Source organism: Zootoca vivipara, chromosome 3, assembly GCF_963506605.1.
Source record: "Zootoca vivipara chromosome 3, rZooViv1.1, whole genome shotgun sequence".
NCBI lineage: Eukaryota > Metazoa > Chordata > Lepidosauria > Squamata > Lacertidae > Zootoca > Zootoca vivipara.
Window position 1 is genome coordinate 20,814,985 of NC_083278.1, and position 22,538 is coordinate 20,837,522.

Here is a 22,538-nt window from a genome sequence, read left to right on the forward strand (position 1 = left end):
TTGTGAAAAGAGGGAAGTGACATGACAAATGTCTGGATGGAGAGCTTTTCTTTGTGCCTTTTCCAAACATCTGTTTCTGCAGTAGATAACACCACAAGTGCAACTACAGCTATGGGTGCATTTTGGAAGTTAAAGCATAGCTTGAAGCCATTGGGGTTTAGACAAACCAAATAAGCCCACTAAGGTTTGTGCTACAAGCCTGCATTCCTATGAATGCTTACTTTGGAGCAGTGGCAAACTTTGGGCTTTAACATTTCAGTGGCGCCCCGTCCGATGTCAAAACGTGGTGCCCCCTCGCCTTTCATGCTCCATTCTCAGTCATTGTTGTGGCGCTCCCTGCAGCAGCCTCTTGGCTCAGTGCCCAGTGCAGGCAAACCGGTCGAGCTCCGCTAAATCCACCTCTGTTTGGAGTAAACTCCTTAGAACACAGTGTTTCTGGCTAAACACACACAATCTTTCATTGAAACTAGTAGGACTTTCAAATGATCTTTTTTAAAAACTCTTGTGCACACTTTTATCATGATACTAGCAACTATATTGCAGAATTATACTGCGTCTTTTTCATTGCCAAGCTTTTACACTGTAGGGAGAGCACGGAGAGAATATTTCTTTGTCATCTTCTTTACCTGTAGCAGTTGAAAACAGAATACAAAAGAAACAAACACCAAAACATCGTGTTGGACCTTTTGACCTTTCCTAAATGATATTTAGTTTTCAGACTTCAATGCAACACTACTCTTCTTCTTTGATTTTTTTATTCCCAAGAAAATGCCTTGGTGGATTAGGCAAAAGGTTTATCTACTCATGTTGCCTACCAACATTGATCAGACAGAAGTCCCTAGGAGGTTTATAAACCGTGCTTGGTGGAGATACCCTAGTGTGCAGACTGGAACTAAATTAACCCAACAGATTTTACACTTCTCCAAATGTTGTGATGCAATTCTCAGTGGTCTTAATATATCTAAATACAGGTTTCAATATGCATTTTGAGAGAAAAATGTCATTTCAACACTCACCTAAGTACTTATTAAAACACACGTTTTAAAATGTAGCCTAATATATGAATATGTGCATTTTGAGGGGGGGGGAATGGGGAGAGGAGAGAAAGAAAAACAACTGATTGATGTTAATATAGAATAGAAATACGGTAGGGAAGTGACATAGATCACAAATAGAGAGATTCATACCGTACTTTCCTAGTGTTTTTGTCCCTAGCGCGGGGATGAAAGCCAAAGATTGTTAAATAGTCTGAAAAGAGGGGTTTGAATTGCTTCTAAAGATGAGAATCAATGTCAAATATGATAACTTCATTATCATATGAAGACTGAGCCCTTGGAGAACATTTCATATAGTAAAAAAATAAATACTGAGACAGTGTCTCATTTTAAAGGAAGATGAGTGGCCTAACTCTGGAGTGGAAGTTAGAACCAAGGTAATTTAGTTGCAGTTACTTAAAAATAATAATGTTGAAATAAAAGAGTGGCTGTTAAGAGCAGCTACTGAATGAAGCTGTTAACATCAAGAATAACTGAATGATATATATTTTTGATTGAGTTAAAGCATTAACACAATTTTGAGTGTTGAGATGATTAAAAATTGATTTGTAATTATGAGATTTCCAAAGAGCAGGGCAATGACGAATTGCTTCCCAGGGTTCATTGTTGGTGTATGTGTGTGTTATTGTTAAGTGTTTGTTTTCATGAGTGCAGTAGAGTAAGTATAAATCTACAGTATTTTATTTTTTTAAAAAAAATGTTGCTTGATTTTTCTTGTGTGTGTCCCCCCCCCCTTTCGCTGAAATATTTCCGTTCTTTTTTAAAAAACAAGTAATTTAGTGAGAACGGAATGGTCACAAAATCCATTTTAATACACAGAGATATTTCTGAAATGAAATATACAAATGCATTTTTATAGCCCATTACAAAATCTTACCTACTATACAATTGTTTGCCTGCAAATTGCCTAACACTTTAGCTGTTAAAATGCCCATTCTGTATGGATCCTTACATTTTAAGATCCAGCATGGAACTGTGAATCAATTCTTTTTTTGTGAACCATCTGCTTCATTCTAAGCATTAAAAGCAACATCACTAAGAATAATGGCAGCAACACAGCTACTCTCTTGAATTTTTCAGTGGCTGATTTACATACTCTCCATACCTTGGTATAATCCTCTGTGTGAAGCGAGTATGTGGATAAAATCTGTTTGTAGTTGACTCTCTCTGAGTCAAGGAAGCTCAGTTGGGCCCAAGCCTTATACTTAATTCACAAACTGTCAATTCAACACAATGTTTGCACATGTATATACATGCATAGGTAGTTCCATATCACTTTCTACTTTATTGATCATTGTGGCTGGAAACTGTACAGAGCAGATTCCCAAAGAAGCCCACTGCTAATCCCTTGGAAATATGGACTCCCTTTCCCACAAGACTTGTTTTTGAAATGAAAAGAAAACCATGAAGTACAGAAGTGTAGCAGAATATATATTCCCAGGTCAATACTTTAATTCATGAAATTTCTTTTAGAGTTCAAAAGAAGTGAAAACATGCAAGTCTGTATGAATTGTTCAAGGCCAGTTCAAATGTTTGGCACTTCTTATGTGGTTACAAGTGGATTAAATGTAGTGACATCACCACATAGGTGTTTTTTCTTTGCATAATTCCATTAGCCCCCTTGTCAGGTTGATGTGATCACACACACACAGTGGCTGTGTAAATATAGGCTCCACAGAGATGTGTTAGTACATACAAATGGTAGATTCATGCTTGCAACCCCAAAACTCTTGCAAGTGATTATGTGGGTTGACACTAAAAATCAAATTGAACCACAGGAATTCTAGAACACTAAACTAATATGAATAGGAAGAGGGATGGGTGTGTTTGTGTTATCTGAATTCCAAGAGGCAGTTAAGCTATGACTTAACATCCAAATTTTTAACAGTGCCCTTTTTCAATTAAACAGTAAACATGGTAGCATATTTGTGCATATGATTAATCACTGCTTCCTGCCATGGGAACATAAATTTACTAAGGAAGCCAATTAAGGAGAAGATAGAACAAAATGAAAATATTCTAACTCTCCTAAGTGCAGTGCTATTAACAAGAGATAGATTAGACAGATTAGATGAACAGAATGCTAAAGCTCTGAACCCTAAATAAAAATAAAATGTAAAAATAAACAAAACAATAAAAATACATTCTGGAACTTATAAGCAGATATAAAAATGGGTCTGGGAAATCCAACAAGGAACAATTTAAATATATAAGCGAGAGAGGCTTAGCATTTTACATTTAATGATGGAAAATTGATGCATGGGTGTTTCTCAGTAGTGTGGAAAAAGGCATTTGCGTCTTGAGGCCCCAAGCCAGCCCCCATGAAATAATTACACATGGACACAGAATTAAGGTTGATAGATAACATTAAGGCCACAACTTTATTGATTGCAAATTAAATGTAAGTGATATTGGCATAGGCATTGGCTGAAGACTATAACAAACTACTGCCCCACTTGACAGAGTCTATGTAGGTAAACCCATCGGGGCAGCAACGTCAAAGTTTTGCCCAACATAAGCTTACTGCGAGGTTCCTGTGATCCCGGCATGGCCCTAGCCCATCAAGTGGACTTCAGACGAGATCCGGGACCCCTAGATTCCTTTAATAACAGAATACCTTTTGATCATTGAGGGGCAGGTGATGGCCACACCTCCCCTCCACACACAAAATTAAGCCAATGCCTAACCGCCAAACCTGGAAAGTTGTGGGGTAGGCAAAAAACCAAGTGGCCAGTGCCAATTTGCCAAATGGATAAAAATTCCTACCTTGCCCCTGTCCCAAGACATAGACTCACACATAGTCCAAGGCAAGGCTGAGAACCTACACTAAGGGTGGGAAAGCGGGTGTTCAGCAGCGCCAATCAAGTGCCTAGGGCACTCTTGCGCTGATGCCTATATAATTCCTTAACCACCCCCACCCCTTTCCTGATCGGCTGTGACCCATGATGCCTATTTAGAGAAATGAAACTTAAACCTAGAAATGAAACCTACTTAGTCAGGGGTGTGTCCAGGGGCCCAGTCGCAAGAAGGACTGCCTTTTGAGGACGATCCCATTTGTACACTGAGGTCATAATGAGACACATGCAGTGCAGCTATTGGGGGACCTAGTATACAGTTTTCTTTGTGAATCATAATTGCAGTGGGCTAGAACTGTGTATTATCAGGTGCAACTTTTACAGTAACTTTATGATACATTTGTACACTATAAATGGAGTGATTTCCTAATATCCCCCTTTAGTAATTTTACTGTTACCTTATTTTTTTTAATAAAAAAAACCCCTAAACCCTGAATAAAGGTTTCTCCACAGAGCCATTAAGGCTACAGTCCTATACATACCTGAGATAAATCCAACTGAAGTCATTGAGGTTTACTACAAGTTTATAGTTAAGAAAACAGATGATGGTTACAACTTTCACTGCAGTATATGTCCCTTGCAACACTGTAGTTTCAATCATAGCTTGTGACATACCAGTGGCATAGATACATCACAATGTGAGAAATCAGTGACAGAACTGACAGTCTATACTCTCTGTATATAGCCTGGTGGTTAGTTGGTTAGTAAGAGTAATTAGATTAGATTTTTCATAGATTCGTCTTCAATTAAATTATCTTGTACTTAAGTATCAATATCGTGGGTGCAGGGAGGAGGTAGGCAAAGTAAGTTGATTTTTAAGGAAGATTAGGATACTTCCGCGAGAGATGCTCATCATGCCTATTTGCCTATAATTCATTTTGAGGAGATTTTCAGAACTTAAATATATGGTTAATGTGGCATAAAAATGGGAAGCAACGGTTTTAAATTCACATAATAGCTTCTATGGAATGCGAGTAACATATTTAAATGAATGTATGATCATTTCTTCTTTTCATATACAGATGTTTACATTTAAATAATCTGTATGTTCATATATCTGGTCCTAAACTACCCATCACCAGAGGCCAAAACAGCACCTGGATCTTCCTCCTGCAGCATGACAGCAATAGAACTGATGCATGAGCCTTGCGTAGAGGGAGAAAATGTATTCTCCATGATCTCTTGTGCAAGGCAATGGAGGACTTCTCACAGTGTGGTGCCACAATGTTATCAGAAGCACAGTGAATAATGAAGATACAGACTTTGGCATATGAACTTTAGTGGCCCATCAAAAGAGCTTATGCAAAGGGTTCCACAGAGCTAGTTTGGAAACAGCAGTTCAACGGGCAGTCTCTCCTAACCTCCCCCTTCCACCTTTTGATTCTAGCCAAAGAGTGCTTTCAGCCACTGTTCTGTTGCCTTATAAAGTCAGTGCATGAAAGAACAGAGAACTGATGGGAAAGCCATGCATAAGGAGTCTGACTGGATGCTATTTTTAAGATATAAATTCCCAAGCTATAAGAGTACTACTGATCGCATTGAAACTATTATATCATATACTAGCAGAGTGGAGGGAGAAAAAAACCCCTGGGGTTTGTTAATTTGCTGTTCTTAAAGTTCATTTTCAAATTCAGTTTTTAAACCATGCTTTAAAAAGCACTGTTGGTTTACTGGATACAAAACTTAAACATAATCTTCTGCTGTGGCATTTTCCTGCTGTAGGTTGCATAATAAATCTGAGCCTGTCAGAGGAGATTTAAGACAGCATCAGGAGCACTCTGATCATGTGACATGTATGAATGCTGACAATTGATAGGCTTATTATAGTTTTATAGGTATACAATGCACTTGAAATACATTGTTTTTAAATAGTATTTATTTAAAATACTAGTTCCTGCCCTAAGGCTCACAAACAAAATTAAAAATACCAGATTAAAGAATGAAAAATTAGGAAGGACCAAGAGAGAAGACAGAACATGCCAGGCAATATATAATTTGCAAATTGTGACACCTTAATAAAAACGATCCATTACAGTTGATGAATGTTCCTCCCCACCCCCTTTTAAAATAATAATAATAAAAGGAAAGCTACAAGTGTAACAATATATCACGTGTAAAATCTTCTGTTTCACTGAAATGTAACATTTTGGTAGAAGTACAAAAGTCATAATTGCGAGATTTTGTTTTTTTGTTTTTTTATTTGTAAAAAACCACGAAGACAGCAGTGTCTTTAAAAAACTGCACAATTTGATGGTTTTGTCTTGCATTTGACAATTTTCTCTTATATAATTTATTTTGAAGCATTCAGAACTAAGGTTCTTGGAATAACCTTTGCTGACTTCTGTCCCACATGAAATGTGCATGAATTGATTTCCCTTAATTAGTGGAATAAGGTTCCAGAAGGCACTATCCTAATCAGTTTGGCCAGAAGCATCCTGAATCGGTACTGCAGTTTCTGTAATGAACTCTAAACTTTCTTATAATGCTTTAGAAAATTGAAATGGTGCTTTCCAATACTGATAAGCAGGATGGGGATAGAAATAAAAGGGTGGCATCCAATGAGCTGATTTCTGCTTGAAAAATTGGATTTCACTCCCCTCCTTCCTCCCCTGTAACTCCCATACCTCCCCAAATCTAAACTGGAAGACCTTGTAACTAAAGCAGATTTTTGGGGTGCACTGGGGCCTGCACAGAGGAAGGGGAAATCCCATTGCATGAACAGAAGTCTGTTCCATTTGCAAGCCTATACACAGTGAGCCTTGAGAACTGGGAAACAGGTGGTAAAACAAAGAAGCAGCAAGAATGGCATGACAAGACAATCTCTTGGAAGTGAAATGGCAAACCATAGCAGCACACGGAAACACCGTTTACCTTCCTGCCGGAGCGGTACCTTTTTATACACTTACACTTTGAATTGCTTTTGAACTGCTAGGTGGGCAGGAGCAGGGACCGAGCAGCGGGAGCTCACCCCGTCATGGGGATTCGAACCGCCGACCTTCTGATCAGCAAGCCCTAGGCTCAGTGGTTTACACCACAGCGCCACCCGCATCTTACTTGTTGCTCTTAGTTACAGGTAGGTAGCCGTGTTGGTCTGACGCAGTCAAAACAAAATAAATAAATAAAAATCCTTCCAGTAGCACCTTAGAGACCAACTAAGTTTGTCATACCCATGACAAATTTAGTTGGTCTATAAGGTGCTACTGGAAGGATTTTTATTTATTTTGTTGCTCTTAGTTATCCCCAAAATGAATAGGGATCCTATTCTACCAGTGAAATATACTGTAATAATAAAAATAAAAATAAACTTAATATCCATTCCTAAGGACTATCTGTAGGCACCTATCTGTCTCAAGAGATAATGGAGTACACCTCTGGGAGTGAAGTCAAACCGCTGGAGAATCACAGCATCTGTTGGGGCTGCAGAGGCTCGTAACTTGTAACGCCTGCCTCCCACATTGTTTTTGCTGCATTAGCAGCACCAAAGTGACCTCTCTGGGGTGCAAGTCTGGGCACTATGTTTGGAGGTTCTGGGCTTCCCAGTTGACAAGACCTCACAGTCAGTTGGGACTACTGTATGTCAGTTGAAGGAACTGTGCCAAGTTGAAACTCAGTCTCCTTTGTCCTAATTGCTTTCTCTTTGAGTTATGAAGGTTATAGAAATATTATGTTCACATGACAATGTGCTGTTTACAATTTATACCTTCCCTTCTGCCCTAGTCAGATAAAGTGGCTTTGTTCCAAATAAGCTTTAGAAGATGTGAACATGGACAGTTCTTGTGGGATGCACCTATAAACCAGAATAATATAGAACCAATAATATTTCTCCCTCTTGCCATCCCATCAGTGGAATCTTGTTAATGAATCATACAAAATTCCAAGAAAAGCTATCAAAATCATCAAAGCTTCTATAAATATTATGATTACTGAACAGACATGTTGTGAAGTTACATTAATTATGTGTAACGCATCCTTGAAAAAAAATGCAATTATCAACTTGCTTTTCAAGTGTGCATTATTAAAGTAAAAAAAGAGAACCTTGTAGAACCAGGATGGGCGGCCAGTAAAATCCAGAGACAATAAAAGCAGTACTATCATCATAAATGTCTACATGCTTTTGTAAAACCTTTCTTAAACAAGCAATTTTCTGTTTAAAATATTAACCTCCTTATAAGTTAAATTCTTCAAAAGATTAATCTTATCTGTCCACAGCCTTCTTCTTCTTCTTTTTTTAAAAAGTTATTCACATTTATGTCCTTTTGCTAGTGACCCATTAAATTAATTTTGTGCAACATGTTATGGTTGAGATGACTGATTCACTCATGAAACTGGATGCAACTTTATAATAGAAAATGGATGATAATGATAAGATGTGTGAGTAGAATTCAGATTTAAATGCCTTAACACAGTGTTTCCCAACCTGGGGGCTGTGACCCACAAACTCAAAATAATTATTGCTTTTAATCAGGGGTTGTTTTTCAGCAGAAACTCGGGGGAACTGAGATCCCTTAGCTTTCAAAAATTTATTTATTTATTTATTTAAAAAATTGTCTGGGGTGGGGGAGGCTGGAACGGATATCCATCCAGTGCCTGAGCCAAAAACCACCTATATCTGTAATCAGTAAAGTTGTGGCCATTTCTAATCCAGATCATTGTCTGCTTGAGTTTTTTAATCTTACATTTTAACACTTGGGAACTACTTTCTGGTGGCAGATTTCATGAGGGTTCACCATAAGGTCCTTGTACAAGGAGTTCTTTGAGCAGCCTGCACATCAGAAGCAAGCTATAATATTCACTCAAAATTACTTTCTGTACCAACATCTTGTAGCAAAATAATCACAGGATCTGTAGCCAGGGTTGACCAATAATTAAGCTAAGGGTGATTTGATGTTTGCTTATGTTTGAGTCATTAAATTTTTCTTCGGCTGTGTACACATGTAGCCTTTGAAGCACATAGGGGTTGTTTTTCAAAGTGTACTTTGCTACACAGTAGCTTGCAATTGGCTCATCACCTTCATGCAATAATGTCATTTAAAGTGACGGTTATTATTCATGCTGACTTTACACACAGGTCGGTATGTTTTCCAACTAATGTGAAATGGTGTTCCCTGTTCCCCTTCCCTCAATTAGTGATTTCAGCTACCTTCAAAAATAATTGCTGTCTTTCAAAAGAGAGAGGCTGGAAACTTGTGTGTTGATATATTGATATATGTATTTCAGTATACAAAGTATACTGTTTCCTATTTTGCCTATTTCACTCGTAGATAAGTTAAACATGGTAAGGGGCAGTGGCACAGCCCTGCTTCAAAAAGTGGTGACCTGAGAAGGCACTCTCAGTCTACACATGTGTGCAGTAAGTACTCGGGAAGCGCATTTTCAGCAAAAAAACAGATTACAAGCATCCCAGCAGAACACACTTCAGATTAACAATCCCACAAAAGGTGCCTGTATCCAACACTGAATGCACATTTTCTTGCAGTGTGTACACACCCTTGTTGAAAAATAACAACTCATTGAACTGTGATAGAATCCTGAAAGATACATTTTTGGAAGTGAGGTTATCTAAACGTTGGTTTTCAGGTTACTAAAATCTCTGTTACTTAGTTACCACTGAGTATCCTGAGCTTACTAATAAAGCAGTATCTTTGCTGCTGGCATTCAGTAGTACATATATTTGCAATACAGGTTTTTCAGCAATGGTGGTTGTGAGAGAGAGAAAATACAGCAACAGGCTCTGCATCAATAATGATCTGAGACCGTGTCTGATAATCATCATACCCTCCTACATTGACCTACTTGTGGAAAAATGCAAACTCTGCCTTCCCACTGATGCTTTCCAAAATGTACTTTGCAGTGAATAAAACTATTCAATATATTCATAGCTTGAGTTTGTTATATCTAGCAGTGCTTCTGCAACTGCATGTTTTTGGAATAAATGTTCATAGTTTATGAAGCAATAGCCTGCAATCAAATGATTGGTGTTCTTACATTGCCATTGAAAAAAACCCCTTGTGAATAACTTTGAAAGTACTGTATTTTAACAAATTCCACATTAAATAGGGGCACTAAGTAAATTTTTGCTTGGATGCCTCAAGTAATGATTATAAAATAGGCAACCCAGAAGTTAAAATGCATAAAACAGAAAGCTGCTGAAGATCTAAACTCCAGAATTCAAGTGACAATCAATGGGCTCCAGATGTTTTGAGACTACAATTCCCATCATCCCTGACCACTGGTCCTGTTAGCTAGGGATGATGGGAGTTGTAGTCCCAAAACAACTGGAGAGCCGAATTTGCCTATGCCTGAGTCACTATATCAAGTAAATTTTGGGTGGGGTGCCATATCAAAAAGACTGGGAACCACAGCCTTGACTTAGTTGTTTTCTATATAGGAGAATGGCACAGAATTGTTCTGTAACACTTGTTCATTGTTAAAATTGTATTGAGGAGTAAAAAAAAAAATGAAATCAGTACTTAGCACAAACACAAGCTTTTCTGCTTTAACAGAAAGGCTGTTTGACCTTCTATAGCTTAAACAGAACATAGTACCCAGTTCAAGTGATTTTCAATTCTTTTAAGCAGAAGATCAGGTAGGGGCACACTGATCCTGGAATGAAACACTCACTGAACAATGTGGTTCAGCATGAGAGAGAGAGAGAGAGAGAGAACAGTGTGTACAAGTATGCTGGAATATCAGGGTCCTATCTGTTTGTCCCACCACTATTAAAGAACATTTAGGTCCCAAAACATTTTGGTGCCTAAGGCAAAAATGTCACCCCCTCCCCACTAGGGAAGAAGGGATAAGTGAAGATCTGCATCAGGATCTTCTGCTCCTGTGTATCCTGCTGCCTGAAGCAATGCCTCACCTTGCCTCTTGGGTGAGCCAGGCCTGCTGTTGCAGCTCCCAAAATGATCAGTCTAAAGCAGGCATCCCCAAACCTCGGTCCTCCAGATGTTTTGGACTACAATTCCCATCTTCCCCGACCACTGGTCCTGTTAGCTAGGGATCATGGGAGTTGTAGGCCAAAACATCTGCAGGGCCGCAGTTTGGGGATGCCTGGTCTAAAGGCTTCCAAAAAGCTGGATACTTTTCAGCTTCTTAAATCCACAAACCTTATGTTTGGCCTCCAGTTATGTTTTTATTGATTAAGTTCATGAGTCACAAACCTACCACATTCAAAGAGTTTGATAAAGTACTTTGAAATCAGCCTGTGACATTTTTTGCAAGGCTACATAAGAGAAGAACTGCAAAAAAATAAATAAAAATGATGCCAGTCACTCAGGGCCCTGGACATTTGATGTGCCAAAGATGAATTTTAAAGCATGTTTTATTATTATTATTCTTTTTTTTAAAAAAAAAATCAAACTCTTCACCCAAAAAGGTCTCCCAACATCAACATGCCCAGGCTTGTCCCAATATAGTGATTGACTGTTGAGGATTATAATCTGAGTCTTGTGTGGCTATATGCCCTCCTTCCCCGGAATAAAGACTCATGACACCAGGTTTAAGATTTAATTAATTGGGTGGTTAAGGCCACAACTTTATTAAATATGCATGTAGAGCGGAATTGGCTTAGGCGTTGGAACCTAACAGACTATATCCGACTCCAACCCGTGTGTTGAAGTCTGTGAGAAGTTAACCACCAGAAAGGAGCCCCGCGACGTAGATCTACTAGAGCTCCTCCTGTGGCCACCGATGGGGCGTGCCTTACGGCCCAGGCAACTCCAGGCTCAGGACCAAGCCTCGCCCCCGGAATCCTTTAACGGAATTACCTCTCCAAGATAGGGCAGCTGATGACGTACTTGCCCCTCCTCCACTGATTGTTATGCAAATTTCCAACGCCTAACCGCCTAACCTAAGTTGTGACGACATGCTACGAGGTAGGCGAAAAACCCATCATGGCTAACCCAGTATGGGAAAAATCCTACCCAGCCCCCTGGCCAGCCAGGGCAACCAACTGACGTCCATAGCAGCGTCCCCTTGCCTCTTATTAAGGGGTGGGCGGGCGGGTGAATTGTTCGCTCCGGCGAACAGCGAGGAAAGAGGGAGCTTTCCCGCCTGCGGAGGCCTTTAAACGGCTTGGCCCCGCCCCGCCCAGCCTCATTGGCCGGTCGGGGTGTGACGCAGGCGGGAGCGCACCATCGCGCAGGGGCTGAACTCGCAGCCCCTACGCGATGGTACAGTCGGGCAGCCCACAACCCCACCTCCGACGCAAGCGCGGAAGTGGCTTTGTGTGGCTATATGCCCTCCTTCCCCGGAATAAAGACTCATGACACCAGGTTTAAGATTTAATTAATTGGGTGGTTAAGGCCACAACTTTATTAAATATGCATGTAGAGCGGAATTGGCTTAGGCGTTGGAACCTAACAGACTATATCCGACTCCAACCCGTGTGTTGAAGTCTGTGAGAAGTTAACCACCAGAAAGGAGCCCCGCGACGTAGATCTACTAGAGCTCCTCCTGTGGCCACCGATGGGGCGTGCCTTACGGCCCAGGCAACTCCAGGCTCAGGACCAAGCCTCGCCCCCGGAATCCTTTAACGGAATTACCTCTCCAAGATAGGGCAGCTGATGACGTACTTGCCCCTCCTCCACTGATTGTTATGCAAATTTCCAACGCCTAACCGCCACTCGAGCCCACCCTGGCTCGCCGCCAATCCGCTCACATGTAGTCGCCTCATGCCAATTCGTGGGTATAACATAAACATTATTTAATTATTTAATATTATAACGTTATTAAGGGGGGGCTGTGATCCTACTCTCTTATTCGCCTAGTTATGTACACTAACATGTAGCCAATCGTGGATACCCGCAATTATGTTTTCGAGCCATATATCATTCCCCATAGGCGATAGATGCACACCGTCATGACGATACAGGGCTGCTTCACTCTGTTTTAGGCTTGGGTGCGAGACTACTCGGCCATTCAAGGCTAATACTCTGCGGATCACGAAAGAATTCAAGCGCCGCCTAGTTCTGTTCATAGCGATCGGGCAACGTCCATCGCGCCAAATGCGCCTCTCCAGCAGGGATGACCAAAGCAGCGTCATCCCCGGGCAGGAATCCAATAGGGTATCAAAATCACGGAATATTTGCAACTTCAAGTCCACTGCGTTACGGTAGGCAAGGTCGTTTTCCCCTAACTGCAGCACAAGCAGGTCAGGGTAGCCAAGTGAAGCTGCCCGGCATTCGAGGGTTGGCAACAGCTCGTTCCACTTCATGCCTCTCTTTGCAATCCAAGACACTGTCCCAATATAGTGATTGACTGTTGAGGATTATAATCTGAGTCTTCTCTGTGCAAGTCTAACCACTACTTCATAGTGCTCTTTTGTACATCGCTGGCAATTTGAAATCAGATACAGGTTCAGAGAAATTGGATCTAGGACCAATAAGCAATGTTGTTATTAATATTAGCATATTGGTCAAATAACAGTAGTTTGGAAAACCGAGATTTGTTGAAACATTCCTACACTGCAAGAAACTTTGAGACCAGCTCTGCTGTGCTGATACTTTGGCTTTGTACGAGGGCAAAATAACCTAAATGGCTGGTGTGTAGGATTTTGTCCTTATTTATTTTTTAAATGAAGTACTCTTTGTTCAGACACTCATTATACATCAGTGTGATTGGGCTGCAACTATAAATTGAAATTATAATCTCAGTTCTGTTTTCAACACAATGAAGCTGAAAATGATAATAAATCAGCAGTAATGAAAAAAATTAAGACACAGCAAAATGTGATTTGCAGAAGGAGTCCATTTTAAGACAGATGCAATTCAGTTTATACCTACCTTGGACTAAGTCCAATCGAAGTCAATGTGACTTGCTTTTGTGTAGAAATGTAGAGGATTGTGCTATCTATGATTTTGGGTTTTGTGCCCTCTTCTACTGGAGAACAAATGTATGAGTGACCTTATCTTTCTTATTAGGTTTTATCTCCTCATTCCTTGGGCTGCTCTGATAGGTAACATTAGTATTAAAAAAAACAGACTGCAAGAAAATGGCAATCCCTCCTAAAATGGTGTGTGCTTACATTATACTTGTTATCCTAGGTCAGAACCAAGTCAGATTAGGATGCTTCAGGAATCAAAACTAAACCCAAATTGCATCTGAAAAAGTTCACTCTAGGCCATGAAAATTTATGCTACAATTAAGTGCCTCCAGACTCTTTACTGGTCAAGCCTAACTTAGATGTTATTTGAAGCTAACAGATGTTGGAATTTATTACGCCAATACAGAGAACACCCATGGCAGATATATTTGTTAATCTGTAAATTTCACAGCTTTAAGATTAATGCTTCCGGTTTAGGCACCAGAAATTCCTATTGTGAATACACTGTCACATTACTAAATTATAATGTCATGGACTTAAAGGCAGCTGTGTTTGTTGGTGTTGCTGGAAAACAATGGCAATTTGGTTTAAATGTTTAGAGGGCATGCTAAAGTTGTAAAATTCACACAGGGTGTAGTATTTAGGATTAATTTTACTTTTATTATTGACATGCAACCTTAGTTTTAAATACTTTGTTTCTAGGATATGTACCTGTTCCCTTGGCACTCCTTAAACGTAAGGAGTGATTGCAATGGATCTACTCTAGGCATGATGGGGAGTCTGGATCTAACTCAAGGTTATATGGATTCATAAAGCTGCTTTGGTGGCAAAATGACCATATTTTCATTCTTATATGGCACAATGTTCCATGAGTGGTATCCAACATGGCAGCCCGTTTGCGCTGTGGACTGCTGCTCACATGAATCAGATTTTCTCTTTCTCTCCTTTTCCATGGGAATGGAGACTATCCTCACACGATATTCCTTTCCATAATTTGCCACACTTTCATCTTGGGATCAAGACATGTGTGCTCTCTCTGGAGGGCTGAGGACCCCCCAGAGCAAATTTTAGGGGTACATATGGGGCTGCAGAGGAAGAAGAGTCAAGGAAGTCTTGCACCCACTGGCATGACATGGGATTTCATCCTCTATTTTGTGGGACACTGACTCTGCTGACTGTGGGATACCTCTGCTGCTGGAGTTCCAATTTGCCTCTTGCGACCACATTCCTTCTTTTTTCTTCCTCTACAGCCAGCCTTTTTCTCTTTCGTCTCTTATTATATATGACAGCCTATTCTTGTAGGCCCACTACTGCTTCTCTTTTCTTTTATTGGACAGGGAAGGAGTAGATAAGTTGTGCAGGCCATCACTATTATTTGATTAGGGAGGATTAGCCAAGCAGGCTCTTTTAACCTTTTCCCACAGTTCTACATGGTCCAAGGGAATGGAGACTATCCTCACACAATATTCATTTCCGGAATTTGCCGCACTGTCACCTTGGGATCAAGACAAAATTCGTGACGGGATCCTAGCTAAAGACGAAGCCATGGATTTGGCACAGTCTAAGACAGCCCGCCTCTCCATGTGGTTCCCTAGAGTGAAGGTTGTAAGATCACTTGCAAATTATTTGAGTGATCTGATGGAGCCCAATCTAAGAAGAGCTTTCTCTATGGCCCGATTTCATACTCTACCCACGGCCTTCCTTCAGGGCATATACCTTAAGATTCCTACTGATCAGTACCTCTGCCCCTGCAATACGAAAGAGATAGAGGATTTTTTACATTTCTTTTTTTATTGCCCCTTATATGATTCAACAAGACCTAAGCTTCTTCTCCTGATCCCGTCCACCATTATAACTAAGGTAGATTGTCTGAAATTCCTGCTAGTGGACGCAAACCCACAACTTTCACGCAGAATGGCCGTTTTCATCTTGCAGACACTGAAACTTAGGGTTTCTTTGATAGGGTAGCGATCTAGCCCCGAACCATCATCATCATCCTTATTCTGTTCCTAGTTTAATTTGTAGAGGTTATCCCAGGTTCTTATTTGTTATATATCTACAGTGGAACCTCGGTTTATGAACACCTTGGTTTACAAATTTTCGGTTTACGAACGCCGCAGACCCATCTGGAACAGATTAATTCACTTTCCATTACTTTCAATGGGAAAGTTTGCTTCAGTTTATGAACGCTTCAGTTTATGAACGCTTCAGTTTATGAACAGACTTCCGGAACCAATTACACCAATGCTTCGGGTTAAGCACGCTTCAGGTTGAGTACTCCGCGGACCCGTCTGGAACGGATTAATCCACTTTCCATTGCTTTCAATGGGAAAGTTCGCTTCAGTTTATGAACAGACTTCCGGAACCAATTGTGTTCATAAACCAAGGTACCACTGTATTAGTAATTTTAGATATTTGGTCGTTAATGTTTAGATTTTAGCTCTACCTATTTTATTGTAATCAAGTTTTATTATGCTATGTCTGACTGTAGCATCAATCGATTTATGTTTTCTGTTGTATGCATTTGGCATTGTTTTGTTCTGTTTAGTGGGGTTGGGTTGGGTTGTATGCTATGGCTAAATGCTAATGCAATAAAGAATTGATGATGATGATGATTGGGGGGGAGGCATGTTGTGGCTATGTATGATGTATCCAAACACTGTGAATTAGCTGTGCACTGTCCCCTTAGCTTTCAAAAACCAAGCAAGCATCGAGAAACCCCATCCTCATTAATAGTGTGAGTCCTGTGCTTACCAACCAACTGTATTCCCTATTTAATAAACTTGTCAGTCACCAACACCTGTATGAAGGATGAATCGATAGTCCAGGCTCGAGACAATACAGTAGTCCGTTTTACTAATACACTGCTTCAGAAGCCAGCATATAAGAGGACATTGTAGAATAACTTCATACAACATAGGTAAAGGTAAAGGACCCCTGGACGGTTAAGTCTGATCAAAGGTGACTACGGGGTGTGGTGCTCATTTTGCTTCAGGCCAAGAGAGCTGGCATTTATTCACAGACAGCCTTCTGGGTCATGTGGCCAGCATGACTAAACCGCTTCTGGCACAATGGAACACCATGACAGAAACCAGAGCACATGGAAACGCTGTTTACCTTCCTGCCACAGTGGTACCTAGTTACCTACTTGCACTAGTGTGCTTTTGAACTACTAGGTTGGCAGGAGCTGGGACAGAGCAACAGGAGCTCAGCACCATCATGCAGATTCAAACTGCTGACCTTCTGATCGGCAAGCCCAAGAGACTCAGTGGTTTAGACCACAGTGCCACCTACGTCCCATTGATACAACATATGCTATCTGAAGAAGTATTCTCACTGTTTAATAGGGGAGCATTTCAGGCAGAGATCTTTGGTTTGATAACAATGGTGTTTGAAGTACCAAAAACAAAAAGTGTTCCTATTTTCACAGAATGTGTGCTACCCAATGCAAAATTCTCAGTGCAAGTCAGGGTGACATAGCATCCTTTACAATTAGAATGATGTCCATCTGAATGTAGGGATACTATTCATAAAGTTGACAATTACCGACATTTTTTATTATTAAAGCGCATAAAAGAAGTGTAATGCTTTATGCAAACGGTTTTATGGTGTTGTGGTTGCTTAGCAACCAGAAGGCAGCATGACAGAGAAGAAGAACAAGGACTAAAGCAAATAAAGGGCTGCTTTTCAGTGAAACAGAATCACCATTTGTACAATATCAAAGTCATGATCATAGACTATTTCTTATTTTCACACAAACATTTCTCCTGAAATAAAATTAGCATATGAGAGAGATCAATAGCTATTAGTCATGATATCTATATATTGCCAGTATCTGATTTCTAGGGAATCGCTGTTTGTAGGCTTCCCATGGATATTAGTTGGCCACTGTGAAAATTGAATGCTGTACTAGATGGGTGACTTTGGTCTCATACCACAGGCTCTTTTTATTAGCAAGAATATGCACATGTTTAGGAACAGTCTGACCTATAGCACTTTTACATCATGAGCTGACACATATGTTTCCTCTGATATTTGCAAGACCTGCTCCACCACATCATGTTCCTACCAAGTGGAAAGTGAGACTCTCCAAAAGGAGGCAACGGTCACAACAGGGCATGGCAAACAACTAAGAAAGCAAAAGGTTAGATAGAGGGCATGGCGTTCAAACAGCTATGGCTTGCCCGTTGTACTTCACACCTGGTGGTCAAGCTGTGGCTTGTCTGTGGGGGGAGGTGTGCCTCATGCCCGGTGGTCATGCCTTCAATTTACCAATAAATGAATCTAATACCGTTTGGCCATCAGACCTACATATTTGTGCACAGTCAATTTGTTGATCACAGCTAAATTTCTGCCACTGAACAGATTGGGTGGCCAGCTCTACAATTAAGGTAGAATGAGCCAGCTGCCTCAGGCAGACTATTCAGGGCATCATGAAAGGGTATCGAATTGTTAGCATTTATATCAGATTTTTCTCCCGGTATAAAAAAATTCTCTCTGGGAATTGCAGCTGAGCAGAGTGCAGCTATGCTCAGGTTCTTCTTGTGGGCTTCACATGAACATCTGGCAGGCCACTGTAAGAACGGGATGCTGGATTAGATGGGCCATTGACCTGATCAGTTAGGGTCAAGAGAACACTCGGGGCACAACTGGCTACCATGAGTCTTCTCCCCTGTCTTCTCCTCACTGTGCATGGAGACACCATGGAGTACTGCTTTAGAAGACAGAGAATAAGAGAGCTGACTCTGCTGTGGCAATACTCCATTCCTCATTATGCAACAAGAAGGAAGCATTCATATAATGTAGCTTGTTGCAGCTTCCTATTGCCAGCTGAGAGTTCTTGTCCCTTGCTTCAAGGTATGTTTAACAGGATATAAATACATTTTTAGGAACTACTTAATTATAAAAGGCATTACATTTAGGGAAAGAAATGTGGCAGTATCTGCATTATAATGGCTTGGTTTGAACAATTGGCAGATATGCTAGGAAATCCTTCTCTTTTTAAAGGCCTACTGAATTCCCACAGCTTTAATATCTATTCATTAGAGTTGCTGATTTAAATTTAGTAGAAAATGGTTGCTTATTAGTCCTTAGTTTTAACCTGCAAATCCTTTTTTTATTGAATCCTTTATGCTGAGATTTGGAAACTCCCACAAGCATTTGACAGCATTTCAGTAGAGGATTTAGACTTAGAGACCTATTCATAGGAAGTTTTAAAATAAAAATAAAAATTGTAGCCTGGAATAATTTTTTGTTTTGGGTATAACAGCAAGTGTTGGGATTATATTTGTGCCTAAACTGCATGTGAGATCCCAAGCATTGTGCACAAAACATCGCCCCCCCTCCCAACTTTTCTCTGTGCAGACATTTTATTCATTACAAAACAGATTGATTTTTTAAGCCTCAGTGTAATTCTAAGATTCGGCATATCTGTATTTGTGGGATTAATGAGCTCAGCAAGATGGATAGAAAAACTGTTTGTCGTAAATCAAGGCTACTTGGTAAGGGGTTGCCTGTTAATAAGCTGCCTGCCCTCATATGGTTCTGCAGGGTAAATACTATACAATCTCGGAGCAAAGCGCTGCTGAGCAAAGTCTTAGAATTCAGTCGTGACTGGAAGTTTTAGAAAACGAGGCTTTTATTGACTGCCTAATTTAGGGGCCATGCACATACTGTAGTCCAGTATCAACACTTTCTGCTAAAAAGTCAATATCTTATACTTTGCATTGTAATATGGCGTCTGTGCCTTCATGTTCATAAATAGGGTTGCCAGACTCAATAGAGGACAGGACTTCTGCTTCTGTGCCTTTAATTGCCCTGCTCTCTTTTGAGTCTGGAAACCTTAAAGAGAAACCAGCAGACCCTTTGTTTAATTTCCAAGCAAAGTATCTGCTGGTTTCTCTTTAAGGTTTCCAGACTCAAAAGAGAGCAGGGCAATTAAAGGCACAGAAGTCCTCACCACTATTGAGTCTGGCAACCCTGTTCATAAAATGTATGCCTGAATAGTACTTTCATTTATTAAAATGGGTATCCTACTTTCCCCCTAAGAACTAAGGGCAATGTGCATAAGAGAAAGGATGTCCCACATTTCTTCTTCACAAGGAAATGTCATGATGTAGGTTAGAATGAGAGGGGCATGTGCTTGGCTCAGGGTCACCCACCGAGAATCAACTTGTCTCAGATAGAATTAAGACACCCCCCCCCCCAGGTCTTCAGGTCCAGCACTGAGTCCAACACAGTCCCAGGTCCCAACACAGTCCCAACACAACTGGCACAATGCAACACTCCTGACTAAATACATAATCAAACATTTTAGCACCTAAACTGAAGCTTGAAGTTTGGTAATTAAGGTTTTACTGAAGTCCCAGCATGGGGTTTGGCTATTCCGGGAACAACGTACTCAGCTTTGGCAATATTAATGTGATCACACCAAGCCACATTACTTATTCCCGCTGGCTGTTATTGCTTGAGAAGCTGTCGCAATAGAGAGACAGGAGAGAGAGAGATGTTCAAGATTTAATTTGTGCTGAAGCTCAGCCCCCAAATTTTCTCGGTCAGGGTCCAGCCTTGCAAATAAGTCAAATAAAAGAGGGTGCTATAGGCTGTGTATGGAGTGTATGCACGCAAGTAGGAGTTGGGATCGGGGCTGCTCTGATCATAACTGCCAAGTTATCCCTTTTTTAAAGGGATTTTCCCTTATGCTGAATAGGCTTCCTCACGAGAAAAGGGAAAACTTGGCAGCTATGGCTCTGATAGGCAATGTGAAGCCTCCCTTCCCAGCTGAGGGTATTGTTAAAATTCCAAGGTGATTTTTAAAATTGCATAAAATTAACACTGAAAAACTTTGGCAAAACCTGAACTTTATAAACTGCTGGAGGCCTGGGCAGGCCGGCTCGCCCTCTTATATACCTGCTGGGATTGACAAGGCACCTGACCCTCACCTGAATCTCATAGCTCTCCTGTAGCTGCCTCTGATTAGTTATCATTTAACTCTTTGGGGAAATAATTAGCATCACGCGTTAAGTGCATGGAAGTTGCCGAACCAATTAACCAACTAGGATTACTGTTAATAGCACCAGTTTTCCTATAACTTGATATTGCTGGATAGTTTTGATGAACTGCAAAAGCATTTTTAGTTTGCTTTCTGATGCCACCCTGGAATTTTTCCTTTATTAGTGCCACTTTGTTTTGTACGATTCCTTGCAAATGAAGGAAAACAACTTTTACTGAGGACAATCAAGATTGTACAGAAATAAGATTGGGTGCAGGCCTGGCCAGGACATAGGCGTCCTGACTGTGACAAAGGTGACTTGTGTGCTTGCTTGCTTGATTAACAGCTGTTGGGAACTTCAAGGTCCCTGCTCTCCCTTCTTATGGTCTTTTTACTGGACCTGGAGACTTCAATAGAGAGCATTCCATGTCAAGAAGGAGGGCAAATGGGCACCCTCTCAAATGACTAGGCAGCAGCTACACAAAGCAGGGCCTTTTCCTTGGTGGTGCCCATTGTATGCCTCACTCTTCCCAGACCTGCTCTATTTGGCCTGTATTTTGGAGCTTTATCATTTAGGAAGATTTTGGAAGAACTGGTTGACAAGTCTTATCAGTCGCTGACGTATGAGCAGATTTTATTTGCTGCTATTTTGGGCTTCTGGTGCACCAGGGTTTACACCAGTGTAATAGAGTTGGCCAGGATGCCAGAAGGGATACAATTTATGAGCTTTCTCCATTATCTGCGCAGCAGGGGGTGTTAAGTCAACAGTGCAAAGGCTGAGCTAAAGCATTCCCTGCTGGTTACCTCCTTTCAGCAATAGGGGGTCTCTGTTTGGTAGTACCCAATTGGTTAGCTGTCAGATTCTAGAGCTCCCAATTGGTGGCTCTTAGGTAATTCACAAAATACAGAGTCCATTCATAAAACAGTAACATAAATCTCCATTGCTACATATTGAGTGGCCCAAGTTGTCCTGCCCTCACATGAAGTCGTGGGTTTGCAATTTTGGGAGAAGGGAGACTGCCCACTGGAGAGCGGGCGGGCTGACAAGGCCCCCTAGATTTAGAGGCCCTAGGCTTCAGCCTACTTAGCCTATACCTAAATCCGGCACTGGGTCAAGGTGGCGGCTGCCCCTCTGGCACTGCCATCACTGCAGCATCAACATCCCAAACATGTACTGAAGGTTCTGAAGCTTTAATATATATATATATTAAAAAAAATACATTACCCTACTGTAACTCAAGGGTACAGGAGAAAAGGACAAATTAATCTGAAACTTGTAAACTATCTAACAGCTACTGTTATACTAAAGAAAAATATCTGTTAGATATCTCACTCAGGAATGTTCAAATAAACATGCCATGCAATGCTGAGTTTTCAATATTTCTTTTCATGTTTCCTATGATAATTAGAAAAATAATTTTTTAAACTGGGTAAAAAGAAATATTACAATTGGAAAGCACAGCTGTTCTCACTTTTTTATTCTCTCTCTCTCTCTTTTTCTCTTTGTTTTTCAGGTCAGAACTGTGGAGGGTTAGTACAGGGTCCAAATGGTACAATAGAAAGCCCAGGATTTCCTCATGGCTATCCAAATTATGCCAATTGCACATGGATCATTATCACAGGAGAGCGTAACAGGATACAATTATCATTTCATACGTTTGCCCTTGAAGAGGATTTTGACATTTTGTCTGTTTATGATGGGCAACCTCAGCAAGGAAACCTGAAAGTGAGGTAAAGTTATTCATGGCTACACTTATACTGTTTATAAGACTCCTGTTTCATGAACAATTAGTGGTTCGCAGCAATTAATA

The 22,538-nt window shown here is 40.6% G+C and overlaps 1 protein-coding gene across 1 annotated transcript in view; it reads left to right on the forward strand.

Moving 5' to 3' along the window:
• The window catches only part of CSMD1 (CUB and Sushi multiple domains 1), a 915,553-nt gene that overhangs the window by 168,461 nt on the left and 724,554 nt on the right, over window positions 1–22,538 (forward strand). The window contains exon 2 of the mRNA XM_035109950.2: window positions 22,242–22,458. Within this exon, the coding sequence (XP_034965841.2) occupies window positions 22,242–22,458 (217 nt within the window). The remainder of the gene's footprint in view (window positions 1–22,241; window positions 22,459–22,538) is intronic.